This window comes from Notechis scutatus, chromosome 3 (assembly GCF_049901735.1).
Source record: "Notechis scutatus isolate UNSWTSFEM ecotype Mainland chromosome 3, rNotScu1.2, whole genome shotgun sequence".
NCBI classification, from domain to species: domain Eukaryota; kingdom Metazoa; phylum Chordata; class Lepidosauria; order Squamata; family Elapidae; genus Notechis; species Notechis scutatus.
The window spans coordinates 118175471-118199350 of NC_142011.1; the positions used below are offsets into that span (position 1 = coordinate 118175471).

Sequence of the window (23880 nt, forward strand, 5' to 3'; positions counted from 1 at the left end):
ATATTCTCTGTTCTTTGTTCAATGTTCTCTATTCTCTTTTCAATATTCTCTGATCTTGTTTGAATATTTTGAATTCCTTGCATAATCACCTGTAGGGTCACTTTTTCTTGTTCTTTTTCTTGCCTTAACATTGTCTGTATTGAACACTGTCCTCCAGATGGTGGAGAGGAAGAAGTAGAAGTTGAGGGACCAGGAGCTGTTAATTTCCTACTCATTTTGAGCAATTCAAAATCTTCAGGTTCTTCTAGACCTTAATCCAATTGTGAAATAACCAATTGCAGTTCCAAGTAAAAATAGTAGGAAAAAAGAAGCCAAATAGTAATAATAATAACAAAAGGGAAAAAAATTTCTTCAGGTTCTTGTATACCTTAATCCAATCGGTTGGTTAGATAACAATAAAAATTCAAAAATGAATTTTTGAAGGAAAAGACCATAAACACACAAAAAAGAAAAAGTTGTAAAACCCTAAAAAAGGCGAAAAAGTGAAGAATAAAAGGCTAAAAAAAGAAAGGAAAAATTCTTCAGGTTCTTCAACACCTTAATCCAATTAAGAGGTCTCAAATATAAAAGGATGCATAAAAATAAACAAAAGAAAAAAGAAAAAATCAATATGGAAGGTAGATGGAAAGACAAAAATACCAGAAAGGGAGAGAAAAAAAAGCTACTCCCTTAAAAAAAAAAGAAGGGAAACATTAATACTAAAGCTTTTCCTTTAAAATAAAAAGCAAGCATAGAAATTTAACTTCCAAAGACAAGAAAAAAAAACAAAGACAAGTTCCAAAGAGCCGAAAATCCAAATAGCTATTACAAAAAAAAAGTAAACTGATGAGGAGGGGCAGCACAGCTTAGAAAAATTAAAAAGAGCACACTGCACTTTGTTTAATTATCCAAGGCTCTTGTTATAACTCTCTTCTTCAAAGACTTATCACCTTTTCTTTTCCTATAAGCTTCAACACCAGACTCCAGCTGTTGATAGAAACCCAGAAGAGCACCTGCAATAATATTCTCCCATGCTCTTCCCTCTATCTTATCAAACAGGCAATGTCCTTGAAAAGAAGTCTCAGTTCTTTCTCAGCTTTGTCTGGTCAAAAGAGAGATAGAATATTTCCAAGCCTCTAGTTGGCAGTGTTACAAAGTTTCTTTAGCTTTCACTTTCCCCCTCCTTTTCCAAGTAAAATATAATAAGAATTAATTAAAAAAGAAAAAGATTTTAAAAAAAATAACTAAAAGGGAGTCTCTGGCTTAAAATATTATAAAGTCAAAAAGGAGAAAAGAAGAGAGAAAAAGAAGAGAAAAAAACCAGTCCAGTTTCAAAATATAAGATCATGCGTAGAAAATCCAGCAATGAAAAAAAAAATAAATGTTACTTTGACATTCCTGTTTAAAATCGCCGCTTAATCAATTCTGTCAAAACTTTTACAGATTCTTTCTTTTCCTCAGGGTGTCCTTTCAAAAAGTTCTCACCAAACCCGCACACTCTCTCTTTCCATTCTCTTTCGTTTCGGAGCTGTCCCAACTTCAGCAACTTTAATGGCTGCCTCTTTGCCGCTGGCAAAAAGAGCTTCTCCTGGATCTACCAGGGACTTTGCGGTATCCCTGGGATCGACAGGATACGCTCTTTACATTCCCAGTCTCTTCGGGACGGTTTAGATCCACTTGCACCATCCAGGAGCAAAGATATCGGCAGTGATCTCAGACCTCCAAGATTGCATGCCGTATCGTCGTGACGCCAGCTCTGCCGGGACCTCCAATTCCCAAATACTCTTCACTTTTATTCTCCACATTCAGTACTTGCTTTTATTTTTAATTACTTCCTTCTCCTTCCTACATGCTGTTCTTCATCTCTACACAATATATGCCCAAATCCTATCCACCCATTTCTTATTTATTCTTGCATCTTTCCCTTTCCCAGTAGAGCACAAGAGTAAGGAGTGTGGTGGTGGCAGAAGAGGAGGAGGGGGAGCTGTGTTGAGTTGTAGTTTTGTTGGTTGAGTGGATCTTGCTTTGTATGGTTAACATATCATAGATTATGAGGGGGGAAAAACAAATCCACCCAAATACTTAAAAACTGGGAATTCCTCCCAGAAATTTTCATTCCCCGCCTTCCCACCCCAGCTGAGGGGACGGGGGAGGCTCAACCAGTTGGGCATCAAACCCCTCAGGAGTGCCTGAGGAGATCAAAAAGTCAACATACAGAATACAGAATTGGGAGGGACCTTGGAGGTCTTGTTTGCGGCAACTGCCGGCAAAGACTGCAAGCTTACCTGCGGGTGAGTGTCTTCCCCGGCTCCTCCTTATAGATTGGTGGTGCATTTTTCAGTCGGAGGAAGGAGCGGGTAAACGGCTCAAAGATTTACTGTGGACCTGAGCCAGAAACAACTTAAAAAGTGAAGACTCCAGAGTGGAAGGGGTGAGTATGGAGATTAAGCAGCAGTGGCTTAATTTATGTTTTTACCCTCTAACTCTGGAAGTTAAATGGCAGCTTGAGAAAAGTGTGATTAAAGGAGGAAAAAAAGGGGGGGACTAGACGAGAAGAAGAGGTGTGAAGAAGGTTTTTATTCAGGAAAACTGCCTTTTGAAACTGAGATTGATTGTGAATTCCGATGAGGGAAGAACTGTAATGATGTCTACAGTCTCCATTTAAATCAAAACACCAAAAATAATTCTAAATGGCCACCAATTGGGGAGAACAAAGGAGAGTCACAGAGAATTGATAGTCTCCATATAAATCACCCAGCTCCATTTAAGCTGATTAGTCAGCCTGAATTTAAATTCCCACTCAGCTGATTGGACAACCTCCACTAAAACCCCACCCAAATTTCATCCTTTCCAAACTCCAAGGTAGATGATTGGTGAGCTCATTCAAATCTTCTCCATTCAAATCTATCAAACAGCAACGCTTCCTCTTTAAAACTAAAACAAAACAAAACAAAACAAAAACCAAAAAAGTGGCTTTAAGGAAAAACAAAGGAACTTTACACAACAAATACTTTACTACCTCTACTATTTCAGTACCTCAAGACCAAATATTTATAGATAATGCTTTGTCTATAATAATTGATTTATCATATCATAGTATAATAATTAATTGTTAAATGACCATTAATTTACTGACTCATTGAAGCGATAGAGATTTAATGCTGTATCATTGATTATCTAGTCTATTGATTGATTGATTGATTCTTAGTAATAAGTTGATTGATTTTTAGTAATAAGTAACCTTACTTTTGATTTGTTCTCTAACTTATCAATTAACATTTATTAATTACCAACATTCATTAAGTAACTGTCTACCTATCACATTAATTAGCTATTGTAATTGTTTAGTGTACTATTGTCATTGACCATGCCAGCCAGAAACTCCAGAAACTCCAAATCCTCCACTACCAAACAACAGCAAAAAAATAATATCTCTACCAATGATCTCCCAGACTCCTGTACATGCTTCAGATGTCTTAAAACCATCAATGAAAGTGAAAATAACATCAAATGCTACCTTTGTGACAATCAAGCCCACCTTGCCTGCTTAAAATTAAAAAAGGACCTAGCTGATTTCCTAAAAGCATCAGATACATTCCCTTGTCTATGTCCATCATGTTTTCCTAAGCTAAACAAACCAAGTACCCTGCCTGACAGAGTTGATAGCAGAGAATCACTCATGCACTCAATAGAAAAACGCTTAGCAACACAGTTTGAAACAATTATACAAGAAAGCCTAATTTCTCTTGGGGAAAAAAAATACAGCACTGATAAGCGACTACCTATCAGCTCAAAATCAAATCCCAAACCAACAACCACTACCACAACTACTACCTCAACTACAATCACAACTACAACCAAAAATAACCACCAAACCACAACTACAAATAATTACTATCCCATCAAATAATTCCACAAATGATATCTCCTTACTCATCAGAGACACCATCGAACGTGATCAGAAATGTCCAAATGCCATCTTATTTGGTCTTGAAGACACAAACGAATCAGATGACATCACCAAAGTTCGTAACATCATAAGCAACTCAAATACAACAAACATCTCTCCTGAAGATATCATTGAAATAACCAGAGATGGCCCTGAGTCCAAATACAATGATGGCTCGGTGGCCCCAAAATTTTGTAGAGTTGTTTGCAAAAATGAGTCCAGCAAATGCATATTCATTCAAACAATAAATGCTATTGCAAAAACCAATCCCAACCACAAAAAACTTCGCTCAAGACCAGACTTATCCATACTGCAAAGAATCCGCTCCCGTGAATTCCGCAAGGAACTCAAAAGATGTCTAGACAATGGAAAGAAGGATCTCTACATTGACTACCACGCAGATTGTATCAAAAGTAAGTGATACAATCCACAACTCCACATCCAACCCTACCTCATCCAACCCACCATCTCTCAAAACTAGGCACGCATGCCCCTACCTCAATTCCACCTATAACTGGCCTTAAATGCAAGCTACTCAATGCAAGAAGCCTTGTGAATAAAATACCTGATTTTTTTCCTCTTACTAAATATGGCTAAATTCTACATCATATTTGTATGTGAAACATGGCTCAATGCATCTCTCCGTGACTCCATTACTACAGTAATAGACTATCAAGTTTACCGATCAGATGACTTCCTGTTTTGAGCTTCCCCAAAGACGGACCGCTGACCGTGATCGTGTACAGCTTTGGTTCGTGCTTCGGCGTCGGAGAGCCCCAATCCTTTGGATTCAGGGCAGAAGCTACCTCCTACGGGTGGTGGAGGAAGGGGAGACCGTCAGCTGGGTAGAGGGGAGTCGCAAATCCCCTCCCTGGCTTGGCAATTGCTCCCTCCCGAAGACGCCTGAAGCGGTGGTCTAATGGGAAGATTAGACTGGAATAAGATTGTGCAGGAGAGAGAGAAAGAAGCGAACAGCAGGAGGAACGGGACAATATAATCAAATGGAAGATACCCCCAGGATTAACATTTCAAAGAATCTTTAAGAACGGATCTAAGCGGCGAAGAGAAAGAGGAAAAAAAAGGTGTGAATTGCTTTTGATAGCATTGGGGCTTCAAAACCGCAAAAGGTAGAAGCTGGAGAAGGAACTATATAATCAACTTGGATAAGTATACTTTGTTTTTATATTGGCACTAATAAAGCTGAACTATAGACTGTTAAAGAGGAAATTTAATATCAACTGGATTTGATCTTTTTCTTGTTGGAAAATTGTGGTTTAAAAAGCTCTGAATAATAGAGAAGAAAAAAGAAAAGAGGGGGTGAAGACTTAGCATAACAAAGAGTGCCATCTCAGTTAAACTCAACTTGTTTTTCCTTTAAAAAACTCTTGTTTCTTGAAATTGCATGGAAATTGATACAATAAAGCAAGAACTTTGAAAAATTGAAACATTGTAACAAAGAAAGAATTAGGAAGATTCTGCCTTTGGATTAGTTGCTGATTCTGACATAAATTTGGCACTGGATTAGCGGAGACTTAAAAACTTGAGAGGAAGAAAAGTTGACTGTTGGAAATAAACTTTAAAGATACTATTTGGATTAAATTGCGAATCAGAAAGTTGTAAAATGGCGATTTCTCTTCTGGCATTAAAAATGGAACTCAGAAAAATGAAAGAAACACTACAAGAACAAGGTGAATCGCTGGGTTAAAATTTATTGAAAATGCGACAGCAGAATATGAACAACAAAGACAAAAGGCAGAAGAGGAGGTGGAGCAAATCATAGAAGAGACCACCTTTAGTGATCATTGAGAACCAAGAACTCTTGAAAGAAAGAAGAGTTGGAAATAAATACAGGAGATTTAAGAAATTAAATAAAAAGGCGAATATCCGAAAAATTAAAAAAGGGGAAAAGATTCAGCAGAAATTCAAAGGGTGAAAGGAAGCTATAAATAGAGAGAGGGATAAAAACTGGAGTGAAAGAACAAAGGAGAAAAGACAGGGGGAAAGAAGGGACAAGAAACAGGATTTGGAAACAAAATATATGGGAATTATAAAAAAATGGGGAAATCCTTAATTGGACACAGAGATAATGGGTTATTATTATATAGAAAGGGGATTCTGCAAGGTATTGAGGGGTAATATAAATAAATTTATAGTTACGAAATAGAGACATATAAACTGACAAGATGGAAAAACAGAATTGTTATTTTTTAGATAATGGAATCTAATGCTCTTCCTCTTTGTGTAGAGAGATAATTGTAACAAATAATGGAATAAGTATATTAGATATACTGAAATATTTTTAAGATTGGAATGTTGGCTTTTTTTGGTTTAAATATGAATGGAATAATTAATGGAATATGTGTATTAAATATATGGAAATAAATGAAATGATATAGGAGGAGAGCTGAAATGGAATTAATTTTAGGGCTTAGGATTGTTTTACTGTTTGAATGAGTAGATTAATATGTCCTTTTTTGGAGGGAGAAATTTAATGAAATTTAAAAGGAGAAAAATCATGCAGAATCTGATTTATATATGCTATGTAGTTTTAAATGGATTATTAAGTTTATTTTTTTAGGTAATAACGTTAAATGTTTTAACGAGATTTAAAAGGGGTGAAAATAAATGAATTTATAACTTAGAGGTGGCGCACTTACATTGAGATTTCAGGGGGGAAACCAATTTATAGAAGAAGTGTCTTTTTCAAAATTAGAATTTAAGATGAAATATACAAATGTGACAGTTAAAAGTACTAAAGTATAATGATTATGAAGTTATCATAAGTGAATTAAATAATGAGATAAATATTTGGAATAATACAATAAAATAGAAAATGTATAAAAGCACTGTTAAGATAAGGAATTGGATATAAAAATTGAATATGTAACCATGGTCATATTTGTATGTATATGTGAAACCTGTAATCATGCTGTTCACTAAAAAGAGACGTTAAAATATGGAAAACTGAATAAAACTTGTTAAAAAAAAAGTTTACCAATCAGATCGTGAAATCCGTAGAGGAGGTGGTGTTGCTATCTTCTATAAAAAGTCCTTACATCTTAAAAACCTCCAAGTTACCCAAGAACTTGCTATTCCTGAGACCATCGTCTGTGAACTGTCCTTAAATATCACATTTCGATTCTTACTATGTTACAGAGCCCCTGATTATGACATTGAACATGTAAACAAGCTAAATTCACTACTAACATGAGCAACATCCTGCCCACACACTTTTATCTTTCTTGGTGACTTCAATCTACCTCACATTAACTGGACCCTAAACGAATGTAAAACTGAACCCATACATGCAACCTTCTACAATGCTGTAACAAACCTGGGACTGGAACAACTAGTAACCAACAATACTAGACTTAACAACTGCCTCGATCTCATCTTCTGCAATAGTTTGAATTCAATTTACGGAATACAAATTAAAGAACCCTTTTCCAACAGTGACCACAATTGTCTCAACATACGTCCACACAAAAATCAACACAATGATGTGATCCCGAATTATAACTTCAAAAAAGGCAATTATGATATTATAAACAACGATCACTCATCCCTTGATTGGCAATTTCTATTCACTGGAAGCAATACTGTTGAAGACCATTACAACATATTTTTACTTGAAATCAAAAGAGTCATCAAACTATACGTACCAATAACAACTCCAAAAACCAGAAAAAAACAGATTACCCATAACAATAAGGAAGCTTCAATCCAAAAAGAGATCACTTTGAGAGAAAAACAAATCTGGTCACGTGGGCAACTTCAAAAGCCGATACAAAAATGTATGCCACCAGATAAAGACTGAATGCACCAATTATCTCATTAAAGAAGAGGAAAACATTCTACGCACCAATTCCACCCACGCTTTCTACAATTTTGTAAACAACAAACTAAAAGACTCAAGGTCCATCCCACCCCTGATAGGATCTAATGGTAAAGACTGCAATGACGACACCATTAAAACCAACCTCTTTAACACATTCTGTGGCTCAGTATTTGTAAACAGCAATGGATCATGCCCAGTATTTCCCAGTTGAACCACAGACAACTACAATGATCTAATACATATCGATTTTACAGAAGACAATGTTGAAAAAGCACTAGGCAATCTAAAACCATCTCTATTGGACCAGACGGAATATGTGCCTACTTCTTAAAAAAGCTATCCATTGCCATAGCCGAACCTCTAAGCATAATCTTTCAGGACCAGCTCCTTGCCAAAACTATGGTCACAAGCCACGGTCATCCCCATCTTCAAAAAGGGAGACCCCAGCCTAGTTGAAAATTACAGACCAATCTCTTTATGCTGCGTCACCTGTAAAGTCATGGAATCAATTATTAACCAATTTATTATCCTCCACTTAGAGACAAACAACCTACTCTCTAATAAACAATTTGGTTTCAGAAAACTATCCTGTAATCTGCAACTCTTACACTGCAAAAACATATGGACTACACAACTCGATCAGGGCAAAGCAATAGACGCAATCTACATAGACTTCTGTAAAGCCTTTGATTCAGTGGTACATGGCAAACTACTACTAAAACTAAAATCTTATGGTATCTCTGGACACCTGCATAACTGGATAGAAGCATTCCTGTCAAACAGACAACAAATGGTTAAAATTGGGAGCGTCCTATCAAATTCTGTACCTGTCAACAGTGGTGTCCCCCAAGGCAGTGTTCTAGGACCAACTCTCTTCATACTCTACATAAATGTCCTCTGTGATCATATTAAGAGCAACTGCGTCCTCTTCGCTGATGATGTAAAGCTATTCAACACCACAGACAATACTGTTACCCTTCAAAAAGACCTCGACTATGTATCAGAATGGTCAAACAAATGGAAACTTCAAATCTCAACAAACAAATGCTCTGTCTTACATATTGGCAAAAAAAATCAGAAAATAAAATACAAGCTGAATAGTCAAGACCTTGCTGATGATCCAAACTCTGTCAAGGACTTTGGAGAACTTATCTCTAATGATATAAGTGCTAGAGCCCACTGTAACTACATAGCCAAAAAGGCATTAAGAGTTGTTAACCTAATCTTACATAGCTTTTTCTCTGGTAATATTACACCACTAACTAGAGCATACAAAAATTTGCTAGACCAATACAGCTCCTCAGTCTGGAACCCACATTACATATCTGATATTAACACAGTTGAGAAAGTCCAGAAATATTTCACAAGAAGAGTTCTCCACTCCTCTACTCGTTGCAGAATACCTTATGCCACCAGACTCGAAATTCTAGACCTAGAAAACCTAGAACTATGCCACCTTCGGTCCGATCTAAGTATAGTATATAAAATCATACATTGCAATGTCCTACCTGTCAATGAATACTTCAGCTTCAACCATAACAATACAAGAATAAACAATAGATACAAACTCAAGGTTAATCGCACCAAACTTGATTGCAGGAAATACGACTTCAGCAACAGAGTGGTCAATGTCTGGAATACTCTACCTGATTCTGTGGTTTCTTCCCCAAACCCCAAAAACTTTAACCTTAGACTTTCTACTATTGACCTCACCCCTTTCCTAAGAGGTCTATAGGGGGCGTGCATAAGCGCACCAACGTGCCTACCATCACTGTCCTATTGTTTCTTTTATTTTTCTTATATGTATCCATGTATTCATAACTATGTTTTTACTTATACCTATTATCTTGTAAGCAATTGACAAACCAAATAAAATAAAATAAATTATGAGTTGCCAAGTACTAATTGGTAGCTGTTAAATACCATTACTCAGTAAACATAATCAATTTAACACTCAAATTAACCTTATTTCTCTGCTCACCCCTATCCAGCTCCCTTCCTTTTCCAATTAACACGTTTACAGGTAGTCCTAAACTTATGGCCATAATTGAGCCCAAGATTTCTGTTGTCAAGTGAGATATTTGTTAAGTGAGTTTTGACCCATTTTATGACCTTTTTTGCTACACGAATCACTGCAGTTGATAAATTAGTAACCTGGATGTTAATTGAATCTTGCTTCCCTATTGACTTTGCTTGTCAAAAGGTCGCAGAAGGGTATCACATGACCCCAGGACACTGCAGTGGTCATAAGTATGAACCAGTTGCCAAGCATTTGAATTTTGATCACATGACCAGTAGGATGCTTCAAAGGTCGTAACTGTGAAAAATGGTCATAAGTTACTTTTTTCAGTGCAGTTATAACTTCAAACAGTCACTAAATGAACTGTTGTAAGTCGAGGACTACCTATATTACTCTATATATTCTTGGAAGCTGTATTCAATAATTTTATTCATTTTTGACCATTTACATTCTTTTAAATATCTTACAGTCTCTGAAATACGTGGAAGTATTTGAGGTGGTTCTGCTCATTTCCAGATTGTTGGTCAGTCACATGAATTTGCTACAGGAAGTCTGGTCAGAATTGCCATCCCTAAGTGATGCAGTTGTAAAATGTGATGCCACTTGACTACATTGCTTAAAAATGGCAATTCTAATAGTCTTCGTTGGTGTCATTAAGTAAGGACTGTACAGGTCATAAAGCAAGGGCTTCACATGATTGCAACTTCTGATTTCCCATTTACTTTGCTTGTAGGGAGCTGGCAGGGTACATGGAAATCACAGTCATAGGATCACAGCTTGCCGGGATGGCAGGAACTCTGAGAAGCAGTTGTAAGTGCAATTCATTCAACACCATTGTAATTTTGGATGGTCCTGAACAAAGAGTAGAACTATATTTATTAGGGAAAATGGCAACTCTGTTGATACATAAAGGTTTCTGAGATGTTCAGAGGTTGAAAGTAAGCAAATGCTATAATGAGGCCATTGTAATTTAGTTTTGCACTTTGGTTTACCTGACTGGCTCCCAATATCTATATCTGAAATTAAGTCCCTTATCAACCAACTCAGGAGGGAAAGGCCCCTGGAGCTGACTGGATTTCCCTACTGAAGAATAACCGACTAGTGGGCTCCAATCTTGGGATCACTTTCCAACTATGTTGACACCATGGGATACCGCCCCAAAGACACTTATAATCTGGCAATTATAATCCCAATTTTTAAGAAGGGGAAAAAGATATGTCTCTGCTAACTACAGGACAATCATCTTGTTTAATGTAATAAGCAAACTTTATTCTAAGCACCTCCACAATATTCTTAAGGACTGACTGGGTCAGGAAATCGGGCAGTGAAAGAGCAGGCCAGTTTTAGAGAAAGTAAAGGCACAATTGATCAATTTTTGGTCCTACAGCACCTGACTGAAAAATATTCAACCTACAAGGCAGTATCATTGTATGGTGCCTTCATTGATCTGTAGGCTGCTTTTGATTCTGTATTCAGGACCAAATTATGAGAGAAGCTGGACATCACATCAATCAGTTGTAGGCTTCTTCATTTAATTTGCGTCCTATACACCAATATGACTCTTAAGATCAGGTGCAATATGCAAGGGTTTCTCTCAAAGCCAGTTACAACTCAAAAGGGGGTAAAACAGGGGGGTATGTTAGTCCCGTTCTTTTGCATTTCTACATCAATGGTGTGGTGAGATGTCTACACGGTCCATATTTCCATCCCCCTGAAGTAGGAGTAGCAGCGTTGCCCTGCAGCTCTATGCAGATGCTGCTGCAGTTCTTTCTGGAACACCAACAGGCCTCCAAGGAGCTCTGAGAACTTTGGTCCAATATTGCAACAAGGATAATCTGGAAATACACTATCAGAAAAACAAGATTATGGCTTTTGCCAAAAAGCCCAAGCTCTGCTTATGAAGCATTAATGATAGTAAAATAGAACATTTTTGCCATTGTTGTAAAGTGAATCACTGCAGTTGTTAAGTTAGTAACATTAACTTTGTTAAGTTGTTAAGTGAATCTGGCTTCTCCATTGACTTTGCTTGTCAGAAGGTCACAAAACATAATCACGTGGTCCCGGGACACTACAACTGCAGCTGTCATAAATACATGCCTGTTGCCCAGCATCTGCATTTTGATCATGAGACCACTGGGATGCTGGAATAGTTATTGCATGCCATTAGTTGGAGGGAAGCCCACTGTGAATATACTGCTGCTACTGGAATATGCTGCTTCTACTGAACAAAGATCTACCAATGCCATACTTAATTTTTTCTGATCCAGCTGCACTTAAACTCTTTAAGGCTATGCCTTTAGCCCAGCTCCTTTATGGGACTGGTTGGCTCCCAAGCTTTGGGTTTACCTATCTGGAAAGGAGCCCAATGCCATGCTCTACCCTTTGCAGCATTGGATGGTAAATATAAAAAAAACCTTACATTGAACTTTTGAAAGGCTTTGCCCCTGTGATTCCAGAGAAGTGGAAACTTCAGAATGTGTCCTTTCTGTATGGAAACATCGGAGCCAGGTTCATACTGCCTCTGATTAGTAAATATTCTGGTCACCTAGATTTGGCTTATGCCTAAATGTTGCTTTTAGACAAAGTAGCCCTTGTCTACAAGTACCCCAAGGTACAGCATATGCACAGCTAGGTTTTGCACAGCAGTGTAGAAGATCTGTTGAACTCTGATGGACGAATATCCCTCAATGAATTTTCTGTAACTATAATTAATCTAAATTTTAGATATTAACACTTCTCAGGTGTTAATAGATTCCTTTACTTTACTATAATTTTAGATATCATACAATATAATTTTAGTCTTTAATTAGATACTAGTTAGGTTATTTTAGAAATGTATTTTAATTGTGTTTTAAATTGTATTTGTTGATTATCTGTGCTGGTCTTTGATCACATAAATTGAATTGAAATTGATGTAAGTTATGTCTTTTAAATGCAGAATTCTCTTTTTAATTAACAATGAAAAACTGAATAAGATTAAGATGTGCTTTTGTGTGTGTCTGTGTACACACAAACAACACATATAAGGACTCAATTCCTAAATTCTTAACAGCTACCTAACACATAAAAAATAATCAGAAAATGTATTGAGAGAAATACATCTAAAGCTTAATTTATATACATTGAAGCATGTTTTGGAATTTTGCAAATTGAGCATTTTTTATTGTTAAGGATGATTATTGATTATTTTGAATTTTAAAATAAAGACTTGCATTACCATGACATTGAATAGTAAGAAATCAATGCTTTGAAGTTTAAATAATATTCAGTATGTTTATTATGATATTAAATTAGAGTTATTCAACATATTTTTCATGTTTATTGGACACCATACAGAAAGTTTAAAAAGAGTGATGGGAAACTTATCGTATGATACAGTACGGTGTATTCTTTCATTTTAGTTTAATATCAATAATTTTGTTGACTTCCTTTTGGGAAGGATGTATGGTTTAAAAATCAGTATGTGATTAAAGATTATTTTGCTTTGGAGCAAACAAGCTCGTGTTCTGCTTATCAACTGGCTGTTGAGAAGATTGATTAAAATTATTCCATATGGTTAATATTTCATGCTTTGTTTTAAAACATTTTATGCTTTTTGTCTCTTTTTTCTTTTTTCCAATAATTTGTATATGAAGTAACCTGGGGTTCAACATGAATTAATGTTATCTTATTTGTTTAAGGCAGCAAACCTGTCTTGCTACACTTCTCCAACAATTTTGGCACTAATTCTTCTTTTTCCCGATGTCTGCATAGGAAAACTGAATGAAAAAAAAAATAGATATATGCGAAAGAAAGAACTGTAATACATTTAACTTGAGGCAAGAAAGAGTGAAACTTGTAATGGAAACCTGGCATAAAGCACTACTAACTCTTGAAAGAGTTTCAGATTGAGACTGCACAGCATATAATGAACACCACGCTGCTGTAGCCTGCCAAATGTTACTGGCACATGAACATGTACTCCATGCTTAATCAGAGCAACATACAAGTTTCCAGGATTAAGTAGCACTTGCCAAAAAAAACCAAAAAAAAAAACCCCGACCCTTGGACAGGTGCCATGTGTTTGAATTGAAATGGAAAAATTAGTTTTGCTCACCATCATCTCCTTTAAAGTAAAGTGGGAAAGGAGGACAATATATCAATAACAATGCATTGCATATCTAGTTAGTTACCTCTCGTGCACATAAAAACTACTCTTATTGAAGGCATCCATAAACATTTGTGAAAAGAGCATAAAAATGTTGACTAGTTTATCCAATATTTGTGCTTTCAAAAATGAGTTGCCTCTGGAAGCCTTCTAATGCCGTTTGCTTTTATATGTTTTTTTCTGGCTATTTTGTTTAAATATTTGCATTTTCAAGCTCACTTAACAGGAACAGCAAAGTAATTCCCATGTGCTTTTTATGAGAAAGAGCCATGCTGCTGAATAACAAAGCACCTGCTTTGTATACAGAAGGCTTGAGGTTCCAGCTTTGGCGTTTGCCTGGTGGCAGAACTAAAACTGAAGCCTGGCAAGATATTTAGAGTTAGAAGAGACAGTGCTAGGCAGATCTGGTTAATTTAATGGAGGGTTGATTTCCCCACATTTCTTACTCATGTTAATTCTGGCAACTTGTTTAATTACTTGCCTTGTTTTTCTTGGCCACATTTGGTGTGTGTGTGTATATGTGTGTGTGTGTGTGTGTTTCCTGCAACACAAAGCACTTTCTGGTTTCATTGACATAAATGTTGGCAATTTCATTTCCTTCCCAACTTTGTAAAGCATGCAGTGCTTACAAGTAGCTACCTTATCTGGGAGGTGGAGTACTTCCTCTAATTAAGCTCAGGTTGCTAACATCCCTTATTTGTTGCCTTCAGATATGTTGGGTTCCTTTCCCATCATCCCCAGCCAATGTTGTCTAAGGAGGGCTGGTCTAATCTCTAATAACTTGAGATGGGAGCATGAGAACTGGTTTAAGACATTGCCTAAGGTGAAACAGTGGTTGACTGGTTTGAAGCAGTGACTAAGGACATTGTAAAATCTGATAAATGTTAGTGGTAATTATGCTAGATAATATCTTGAGAGCTCCCAGCTCTTTCCTTTCAGTTTATATTTTTAGTGTAACTCTTAACAAAAATGCATGGAATGGGGATTTTGCTTTGCAATGGTACGATCCAGAGATTAAGGACAAGGAAATGTAAGATTACTGTAGGAATACAAGTGAGAAACCTAATTCCCTTTTCTTTATGACCTTTTTCTTGCTGGATCTGATTCTGACACCTAGAACAAATATAATACTTATCCAAGTATACTGACTTAGTTTTTCTTTCTTTCTTGGTAGTTTACGAATCTCTGAACTTCGATTTGGAGACTAGTGACAAATGGCTGGGAAGAAGACTACTGCAAGAAACTGAGGATAATGTCACTGATAAGCCAGAAGAAGTAAAGCATCTCTATCGAAAAAATTGCACTGAACCAGGTAGGATGGAGGTTTTCTTCCTTGATTTGGTGGTCTGTAAGGTTCAGTGGCTGCAAAAACACCAAAAAATATTTCCAATCATGCAGATTTTGTATGTATTGTAAGATGAATGATGGCAAGTCCCTTCCAGTTCATACTCAAGATTGCTTATAGAATTTCTGTGGATTTTACATGCAGTGTATATGAGAACAGTGAAAAACTTTTCCTAGTTTTAGGTGCTCTTTGTTTTTATTATCATTGCAAACAGTGGTCAGCACATGGATTTTGAAAGGAAGAGTTTAATAAACAATTTATTAAATTGATTTGCCACTTGGCTTTCAGTGAAATTTGTAGAGTATTTTTAAGGAAAGGCCTGTTTATACATAACGGTTGGTACATCTTTGACATACAAATATTTAGCATACTTTACAGCCTATTATTCTTAAATAAAACTATGAGCCCTTTCTTTTAGTACTAGTTCACAGAAAAATACACGGTATTTGAAAAAGCCACATATCTCCCCTAACGCTGGTTGCTTCTTTTAACTTTTCTTCCTGAGTTGTAAGATTCTCAGTTGTTTCTTTGTAGAAACAGCCCCACAATTCCTTTCCTGAGAACTTCTTTTTGTACAAATTCTTATCCTTTGTTTCCTTACTTTTATGGAGAATCAAGTTATGTTGTTGGTAAATTATTTGATTTCTATGTGTTCTTTTCCATTTTCTCAATGTGGGTTGTTCCCTTTACTGTGCTTTTGTTCCCTTATTTTATTATTTCTATAGTGACATTGTGTTATGTTTGCTGTGCAAAATGAAAATGAAATGAAAATGAAAATTTAAATGAAAAGGGTGATCTGTGATTAAAGTTCTTTCTAGGAAGTAAGATTAAGGGCAATTAAGAGAACTTATTCAAGGAGCAGTTAATAGGCTACTTGTCAATTATCCCAGATCATACTTAGTCGGACACAATAAACTGGCTAAACTTGTATGCCATAAGTTTTTTTTATTAAAGTTGGGAGGGTTCCTTAGTTGAATGTACTAACTTCCAAATAAATATTATTGAAGGCTCTTTCAGAGGAGAATGCCTTGCTTGAAACTATGCAGTTCATTTATGTAATGTATAAGACCTCTTGTTTTAATTCTATTTTCGGTTAATAATGGAAAAGGCATTTCTCAGCAAGGAAGGGTACAGTACAGATGAGGAAAAACTGAAATACCTGAGTTGTAATTATTAAACACATATGTGTTCTCAAACACTCAACAAAATCAGCTGCATTATGTATTTTTAGCTAACGTCACTATAAAAATCAGAAAAGCAAGTGATTAATGAACTGAAAGATTTGTGCATACTTAAAAAGATGAATAAATATTTATAGAATTATTTATCTGACCACATAATTTTGCCAACAAATTTACTATAAAATCTTGGGAGTTTTGTTTGCAAATTCTCACTTCCAATATAATTAACAGTTACATTAATTTATTAGCTGTTACCTTCAAAAAAGCAATATAATTTTTATAGAAGTAGATTTTCTGATGAATGCCTATATTTTCTTTGACAAAAGTAACATTAATATTTCATTTTAAGGAAGAAACAAAAGGCCTGTGGTGGTTGTTGTTTTGTGCTAACATATTTTGGGTATATGAATAGCTAAGACTGGATAACTTTTCCTCAGAAAGAATGAAGACAGAACCTCTCCCAAACAAATGGGGTTATTTTAGTCTCTTATTTGTTATTGCCACTGCTTGTTTCCAGATATTCACAAACATAAGTACAAGGATCTGGATGCAGCAAATTGTGACTTATTCACAATGGCAAAATTGGCTCAAAAACAAAAACATGTAAAGTGCTCTCCCCCCCCCCCCCCCGCTTGTCCTTTAAATTGGGCATGTACTTGTGAGTTCTTGGCCACACAAGGAATACATTTATTAACTAAAAAACAGGGAGGAATCTTGAAGTGGCAAGAGTCCATATCTCAGTTGTTTGAAATACATTTATATCTGAAAGTTCCTGGGTTTGGTCACCAACATCTCGGATAGCAGGTGTCACTGGCAGTACTGAATTAAATGAAGCTGTGGAGTTAGAAAGTCGCTTTCTATATGCAAATTAAAGCAAGAGCCCACTTTATTGTGCTTTTGCTGAAAGGCCCACACAACATTATTTGCCAGTGATTTTCCATGGATAAAACCATAATGTGTTATTTTGAGATTTAAGGCCTAAAAATTTGGGGGGGACTATCTGAGGAGCTGCTTGTCCCAATATGAACATGCCTGAGCATAAAATCCCCTAGAACAATGTTTTTCAACCTTGGTAATCGTAAGAGGCATGGATTTCAACTCACAGAATTCCCCAGACAGCACACATCTTAAATTTGCCAAGATTGAGAAACACTGCTCTAAAAACTGCTCCCATTTATTGGGAACCTGGGGTGGAGAGCTGCTTCCTTTGCTGCTCTGGAATGGTGAAACCTGCTTCCTCGCCTCAGGATATCTATTTAATCCTCAGTCTTTCTGCTTTTAGAAAGGGAGGCTAGGCATTCTTCCTATGACCACAGGTCTTTTCAGTTTCAACAGCTTAATGTGTGTTTAAGTATTTCTATGAGATTTTCCATGATTCTACTTTCTGTTTCTTGTTAGCTATCTTAGTGGAAAGGCTAGAAACATCCTAAAAATAAATGAAAAAGGAATAAAATTGCTTGAAACTTAGGCTGCGACTGACTATCCATGCTTCACATCAGGAAGTTCAGGAAAGTAACAGTCCTCTTCTGCTGTTCTTGTTGGTGAGATTACTTGACCCTCGGCTGTTTTTGAGGTTTAGGGGAAAGACTGGATCCTGCTTGATATGAACATTTGAAAGAAGAGAAAGGGCAGGGTTCTGCTGTCACCCAGACAAAAATACCCAACACTCATTTGTGAGAACTCTAAAATGACATTTTAGCGGAAAAGTAATAGAAAGCAATAGAAAATTGGAAATAGACTTTCCTTTCTTTCTTCCATTTATTTATTTGTTTGTTTGTTTGCTTGCTTGTTTGTTTATTAAATGTTTATGCCCTTCATCTCCCCTACAAGGTGAGTCTGGGTGGCTCTTCTCAGAGTTGTTCAATACCGCACTTGCTTGCAATTCTTGGAGGAATATTCTTTCTGGAAATTGGATGAAATATACCTTATGTATACCTCCTCAGTAGAGCAATATGAATTTTGTGTAGATATGTTTGTTTAATGAACACATCAACTATGCCTTTTCTGCAATGCTTTTCAGCTTCAGTCTCTGACCGGTAGTATGGAGCTAGTATTTCCTATCTATCTTCTGGGATTTTTACATTAGGCTTGCAACTAAATATAAATTGGAGAGCAACTAAACATTCAAACGCTCCAGTAGAGCGGCTTAACATTTTCCTCGATCTGCCCTGTTCTTCTCCATAAATAAGCCTAGATTTAGACCTTGAATGTAAGATTATAACGAATGAAAAAGGGCAGGAAGTCAGAGGCAGAACAGGCTTCCATCTCCCTCCATGCCTTTAATATATTTTGCAATCACACAATTATTTCTGTGCCCCAGTGTTTCATGTGTACTGTGTAATTTTTATGAATTAATTACAATTTCTTATGTATTTGCTGTTTTCATCATCACAAAAGAAAAGTTAGACATTTTAGAAACACATTTTAAACAAAATATGACTAGGGCTGTGTGGAATTTTTGCCATGTTTATATTTCAGTATAGGGTGTTAACACTTCTGAATAGTCTACTTCAATCAAATTCCTGGCCTCATGGCTGCTGAGTTATCATATTCCTTTGATTTCAATCTCTGTAAAAAAGAAAAAATTCTCCACAGGAACTGTAGCTCATTGTCTTGAAGCTTGTGGCAGTTAGTTGCTTCTCTGCAATGTGTATGGTTGGCATTGATTTCCATAAATAACATTATCTGGCATTATGTAGGCCTTAAAGATTCACAATGAAATAGTAATACAGTGTGCTAAAATGTGGAGTAATAATGGCACATAAAATAACATATTCATGGCCATAGACATTGAACATATTTGTTCAACTATAGTGAATTGGGAACCCATGGGTGTCTATTTGCAATGTAGTAGCATGGCATCTCATCCCTGACTTGGATGCATTTCTTTCAAGTGAATATAGGCAAAAAGATAGAATATTATTTTTCTTTATTCCAATAAATAAGAGTGGGGTACAGGTTTGGTGAAAAGAATAGGAAAAAAGGTGTGTCATTTCAGCTCAGGCTAAAATAATTGGACACGTACCACATCTGCCTCCAGTTTTATTTAAAACACTGGATGTTGACACTCTTTGAGTTATAAATGGTAAAGTCTTGATTAAGAGAGGTTTCTTTGAGATTTTTTCCTACATAATTTGTTGCAGATTTCTGGAAGTGATTTTGCTTCCTTTTTTCCATCTCTACCATGAGTTGATACTGTCTGGCTTAACAGGAGTTACTGGGTTTGTTTAAAAATAGCAAGCACAACGAGTCTGTTCACTTGTAATTAATGTTTAATTTAAATCTTAGTTGCTTTAACATATATTTAGAAGCAAGTTCAAGTTCAACTGAAATTGAGATAGCTACAACATGAATGTAATGCACTGCAGTTAACCTTGAATGTTTACAAGCATCCAGCAACTCTTTAGACAGTTTTGAGCGCTTAAGGTAAACATGAAGCGAAGGTCCCTCTAGGCCACACATTACATTAAAGCATAAATGCCAACAGTTTTTGCTTAACATAATGTATATACCCTTTCCAAAACAGAGTGGGAAATTGGGCATATCATAATAAGCCACAAACAAACCACAATATGACTTTATGTGAAGACTAGTTTGATTCCTTACAAATACTTGGTAAATACTTGGTTCTCTTCGCTGATGATGTAAAGCTGTTCAATACCACAGACAATACTGCTACCTTACAAAAAGACCTTGACTACGTATCTGAATGGTCAAACAAATGGCAACTTCAAATCTCAACAAATAAATGCTCTGTCTTACATATTGGCAAAAAAAATCAGAAAATAAAATACAAGCTGAATAGTCAAGATCTTGTTGATGACCCAAGCTCTGTAAAGGACCTTGGAATACTCACCTCTAATGATCTAAGTGCTAGAGCCCACTGCAACTACATAGCCAAAAAGGCATTAAGAGTTGTTAACCTAATCCTACGTAGTTTTTCTCTGGTAATATCACACTACTAACCAGAGCATACAAAACATTGCTAGACCAATACTCGAATACAGTTCATCAGTCTGGAACCCTCATTACGTATCTGATATTAGCACAATTGAGAAAGTCCAGAAATATTTCACAAGAAGAGTTCTCCACTCTTCTACTCGTTGTAGAATACCTTATGCCACCAGACTTGAAATTCTAAAACTAGAAAACCTTGAATTACGCCGTCTTTGGTCTGACCTAAGCATGGTATATAAAATCATACATTGCAATGTCCTACCTGTCAATGAATACTTCAGCTTCAACCATAACAACACAAGAGCACACAATAGATACAAACTCAAAGTAAACCGCACCAAACTTGATTGCAGGAAATACGACTTCAGCAATAGAGTGGTCAATGTCTGGAATACTCTACCCGACTCTGTAGTTTCTTCCCCAAACCCCAAAAACTTTAACCTTAGACTGTCTACTATTGACCTCACCCCTTTCCTAAGAGGTCTGTAGGGCGTGCATAAAGCGCACCATCGTGCCTACCGTCCCTGTCCTATTGTTTCTCTTATTCTTTTATTTTTCTTATATGTACCCATTTCATGTATTCACAACTATGTATACACTTATACTTATTATCTTGTAAACAATTGGCAAATCAAATAAATAAATAAATAAATAAATAAGAATTTCCATAGTTCCAAGCACATAGACAGATGTTGCATCCTAGGAACACTTGGATGGTCTCTTCATTTGTTGGGGAAATTATGTTTTGCAATTTTCATAAGAACATATAAATAATTGAGTTCAGTCCTGGATTTAGAAGGGGCTTCCCATGTCAAAAAAGTCTGTCAGCCTTTTGCAATCTTAGCTGGCAATGTCTCAAGGGGAAGGAAGACAAGAGAAGACTGTATATTCGGGATATAAATGTGAATGGGTGACCATTTAAACCCCATTAACAATCTTTCTTTTCTAAAGATACCCCATTTAGTTATGTATGATAATTTGCCACCAGATAATCTTATCATTTCCCAACTGGGCCCTCCTGGAACGAGTCTAGTCCAAATTTCTCAAAGCAGCATTTATCTCCAATGCATCCTTCTGCCTGGAATCCACTACGATAAAAGTTACAGACAGAGTCTAGCTCTTAATATTTGCCTACTAGTTGAAACTTGTCTTTTTACTCAAGTGCCTTATCCCAGGGGTCCCCAACCACCGGGCCGCGGACCGGTCCCGGTCCGTGGAGCACTCTGTACCGGGCCGCAAAGAATTTTTTTTTTTTAAAAAATGGCGGCTTTCTTCGCCTTCGGTGAATGCTGCTGGGATCAGGGATCAAGGACACAAATGAAAGAAAGGAGGGAGGAAGCAAGCAAAGCCTGTCCTGCTCTCCGGCTCAGCGGCTTCGGTTTCCTCCCGCCTCGTTCCTCTCTCAGTCGCTCTCTCGCTCCTCCACCAGCCCAGGAAGAAACTGCTTCAAAGGAGCTGGCAGGGTGGCGTTCCTGTCGAGCGCAGCTCCCCCGAAGCGCCCGTTCACCCCCACCCACCGCCAATCAATCCAGGTTCAATCAGTGCTCCGTTCTGCCTGCCTGCCTGCCTTCGTTTGTTTGGAGACAGCTTGCTGAGAATAATAACTATTCGCCTCTTTTATCAGCCGAAGCTGCTCCCAAACAACCAAGCGAGGCAGGCAGGCAGGCTGTGGCAGAGCGGGCACTGGATTGAACCGCTTGTGGCGGGCGGGGTGGGGGTGAACGAGGCCTCGAGAGGAGATGCGCAGCAACAGAAAAGCCACCCCGGCTTCTTTGAAGCAGTTTCTTCCTGGGCTGGATGTTAGAAGGTCCATCGTAGCTCTGAATGATCCTAAACAAGGACTACAGGAGCTTCCTAGGGAAAACACACTGACTAAATGCTCCTCATTCAATTCCTGTTTTCACCAAACAGAGATAAGAGAAACATCTGCATGAAATTTTGTAGCTACACAGCTGGGCAAGACCTAGAACTGAGAGACTGCAGTCAGGTGTCTTTAATGCTAGTTGTAGGGTAAACATAAAGTTTTGGGAATGGAAAATAGAATCTCCCCCTCCCCCCGCCGGTCCTTGAAAAAGTGTTTCTGCTTGAAACTGGTCCCTGGTACAAAAAGGTTGGGGACCACTGCCTTATCCCACTGATGCAGCCAGGTAACTATGGGCCTTATTCTAGAAGCTCCCTTGTAAGCAAATTACAAAACTTTGTCCACAAGAAGGGATACAATCAGGCAGCATTGCTCATTAAAGTCCCAAAGGTGCTTTTGAAAAGGCAACTAGACTTTGTTTTTTCTTTGAAAATGTTTCACTTGTCCAAGAAGCGTCTTCAGTTCTGGAAGCTCTGGAAGCTTCTTGGATGAGAAACAAAACATTTTCAAAGAAAATGCTAAGTCCAGTTGCCTTTTGAAAAAGCACTTTTGGGACCATCAGTGACCTGAATGATTGAGAATCTCCACAGACATTGCTCATTAAACTGTGTATTATTGATGTAGTGCATCACACTAATATAAGCAGAGGTCCTAAACTGCCTGTGGAGCAGCACATATGGTACTTTCTAAAACCTGCCTCATACCTCAGAAAATTGGTTTACCCCAGGCTTAGAAAAGCTTTTACCTTGGCAAGGTAATTGATCTAGAGTTTAGACCATAGTAATGGAATTTTGAAAGCCTGACTATATCTCCCTTCTTTCTACCTGAGGAAGTTATGGCAGAGAGAGTTTGAAGTTCTTTTTAATGCTTTCTTCATTTCCCAGATTTAAATCATATCTTGGCAAATGTTGCTGCATAGTTTCTCCTAGGTCATCTCTGGCTCAGGAAGCCCACCTAAAGGTAAATGAGGAAAATCAGCTGGGATAAAGATGTGATTATCAGCTTTAAAAAAACTAGATACATGATGTGAGAATGTCAAATGTTTAGAGCAGACAGCCTTCCTGCACAACAGCATTTCTCTCTGAGTCAGCTATGGACAGGGAGATTATGCTTGTTTACTGTGTTATAATGTCCCTAAGATTATCTTGGGCAGGCAGGAGAATGATGACACAAAGTATGAATAATAAAGAATGATATTGATGACACAAAGTATGAATAATAAAGAATGATATTGCTATTGTTATTACATGGTTTCTCCTCTGTAACAGATTCACTTTGTACATTGGAGAAATGGTAAGTAAGCTGTTGTTGGAGAGAGACTGGCAGAGCCAGGGGAAGGAGACAAATGGGAATTAGCCTAGAATCCCCTATGTGGGCACAAGGGGGTGCAAACCATCAGTCTGGGAAGATTCCTGTATATAGCCATGAGCAATAAATCAGCTAATTGAATTTTTCAGATTTGGACAATAAATCGGCTAATTGAATTTTTCAGATGTGGACTTAGCTATTCTGTGCAACTGTGCAGTGTTGTGGTTTCTAGGTAGAATTTTAAAGCTATATATTGCACATATTGTAAGCTACCGAGGGTCCTTCTAGAACCAGA

The 23880-nt window shown here is 37.1% G+C and overlaps 1 protein-coding gene across 3 annotated transcripts in view; it reads left to right on the forward strand.

Moving 5' to 3' along the window:
* Positions 1-23880, forward strand: part of SLC24A3 (solute carrier family 24 member 3) — a 183567-nt gene that overhangs the window by 35100 nt on the left and 124587 nt on the right. For all 3 annotated transcript variants that reach the window (XM_026672544.2, XM_087961079.1, XM_087961080.1), the window contains exon 2: positions 15108-15245. In XM_026672544.2, coding sequence (XP_026528329.2) covers positions 15108-15245 — 138 coding nt within the window. The remainder of the gene's footprint in view (positions 1-15107; positions 15246-23880) is intronic.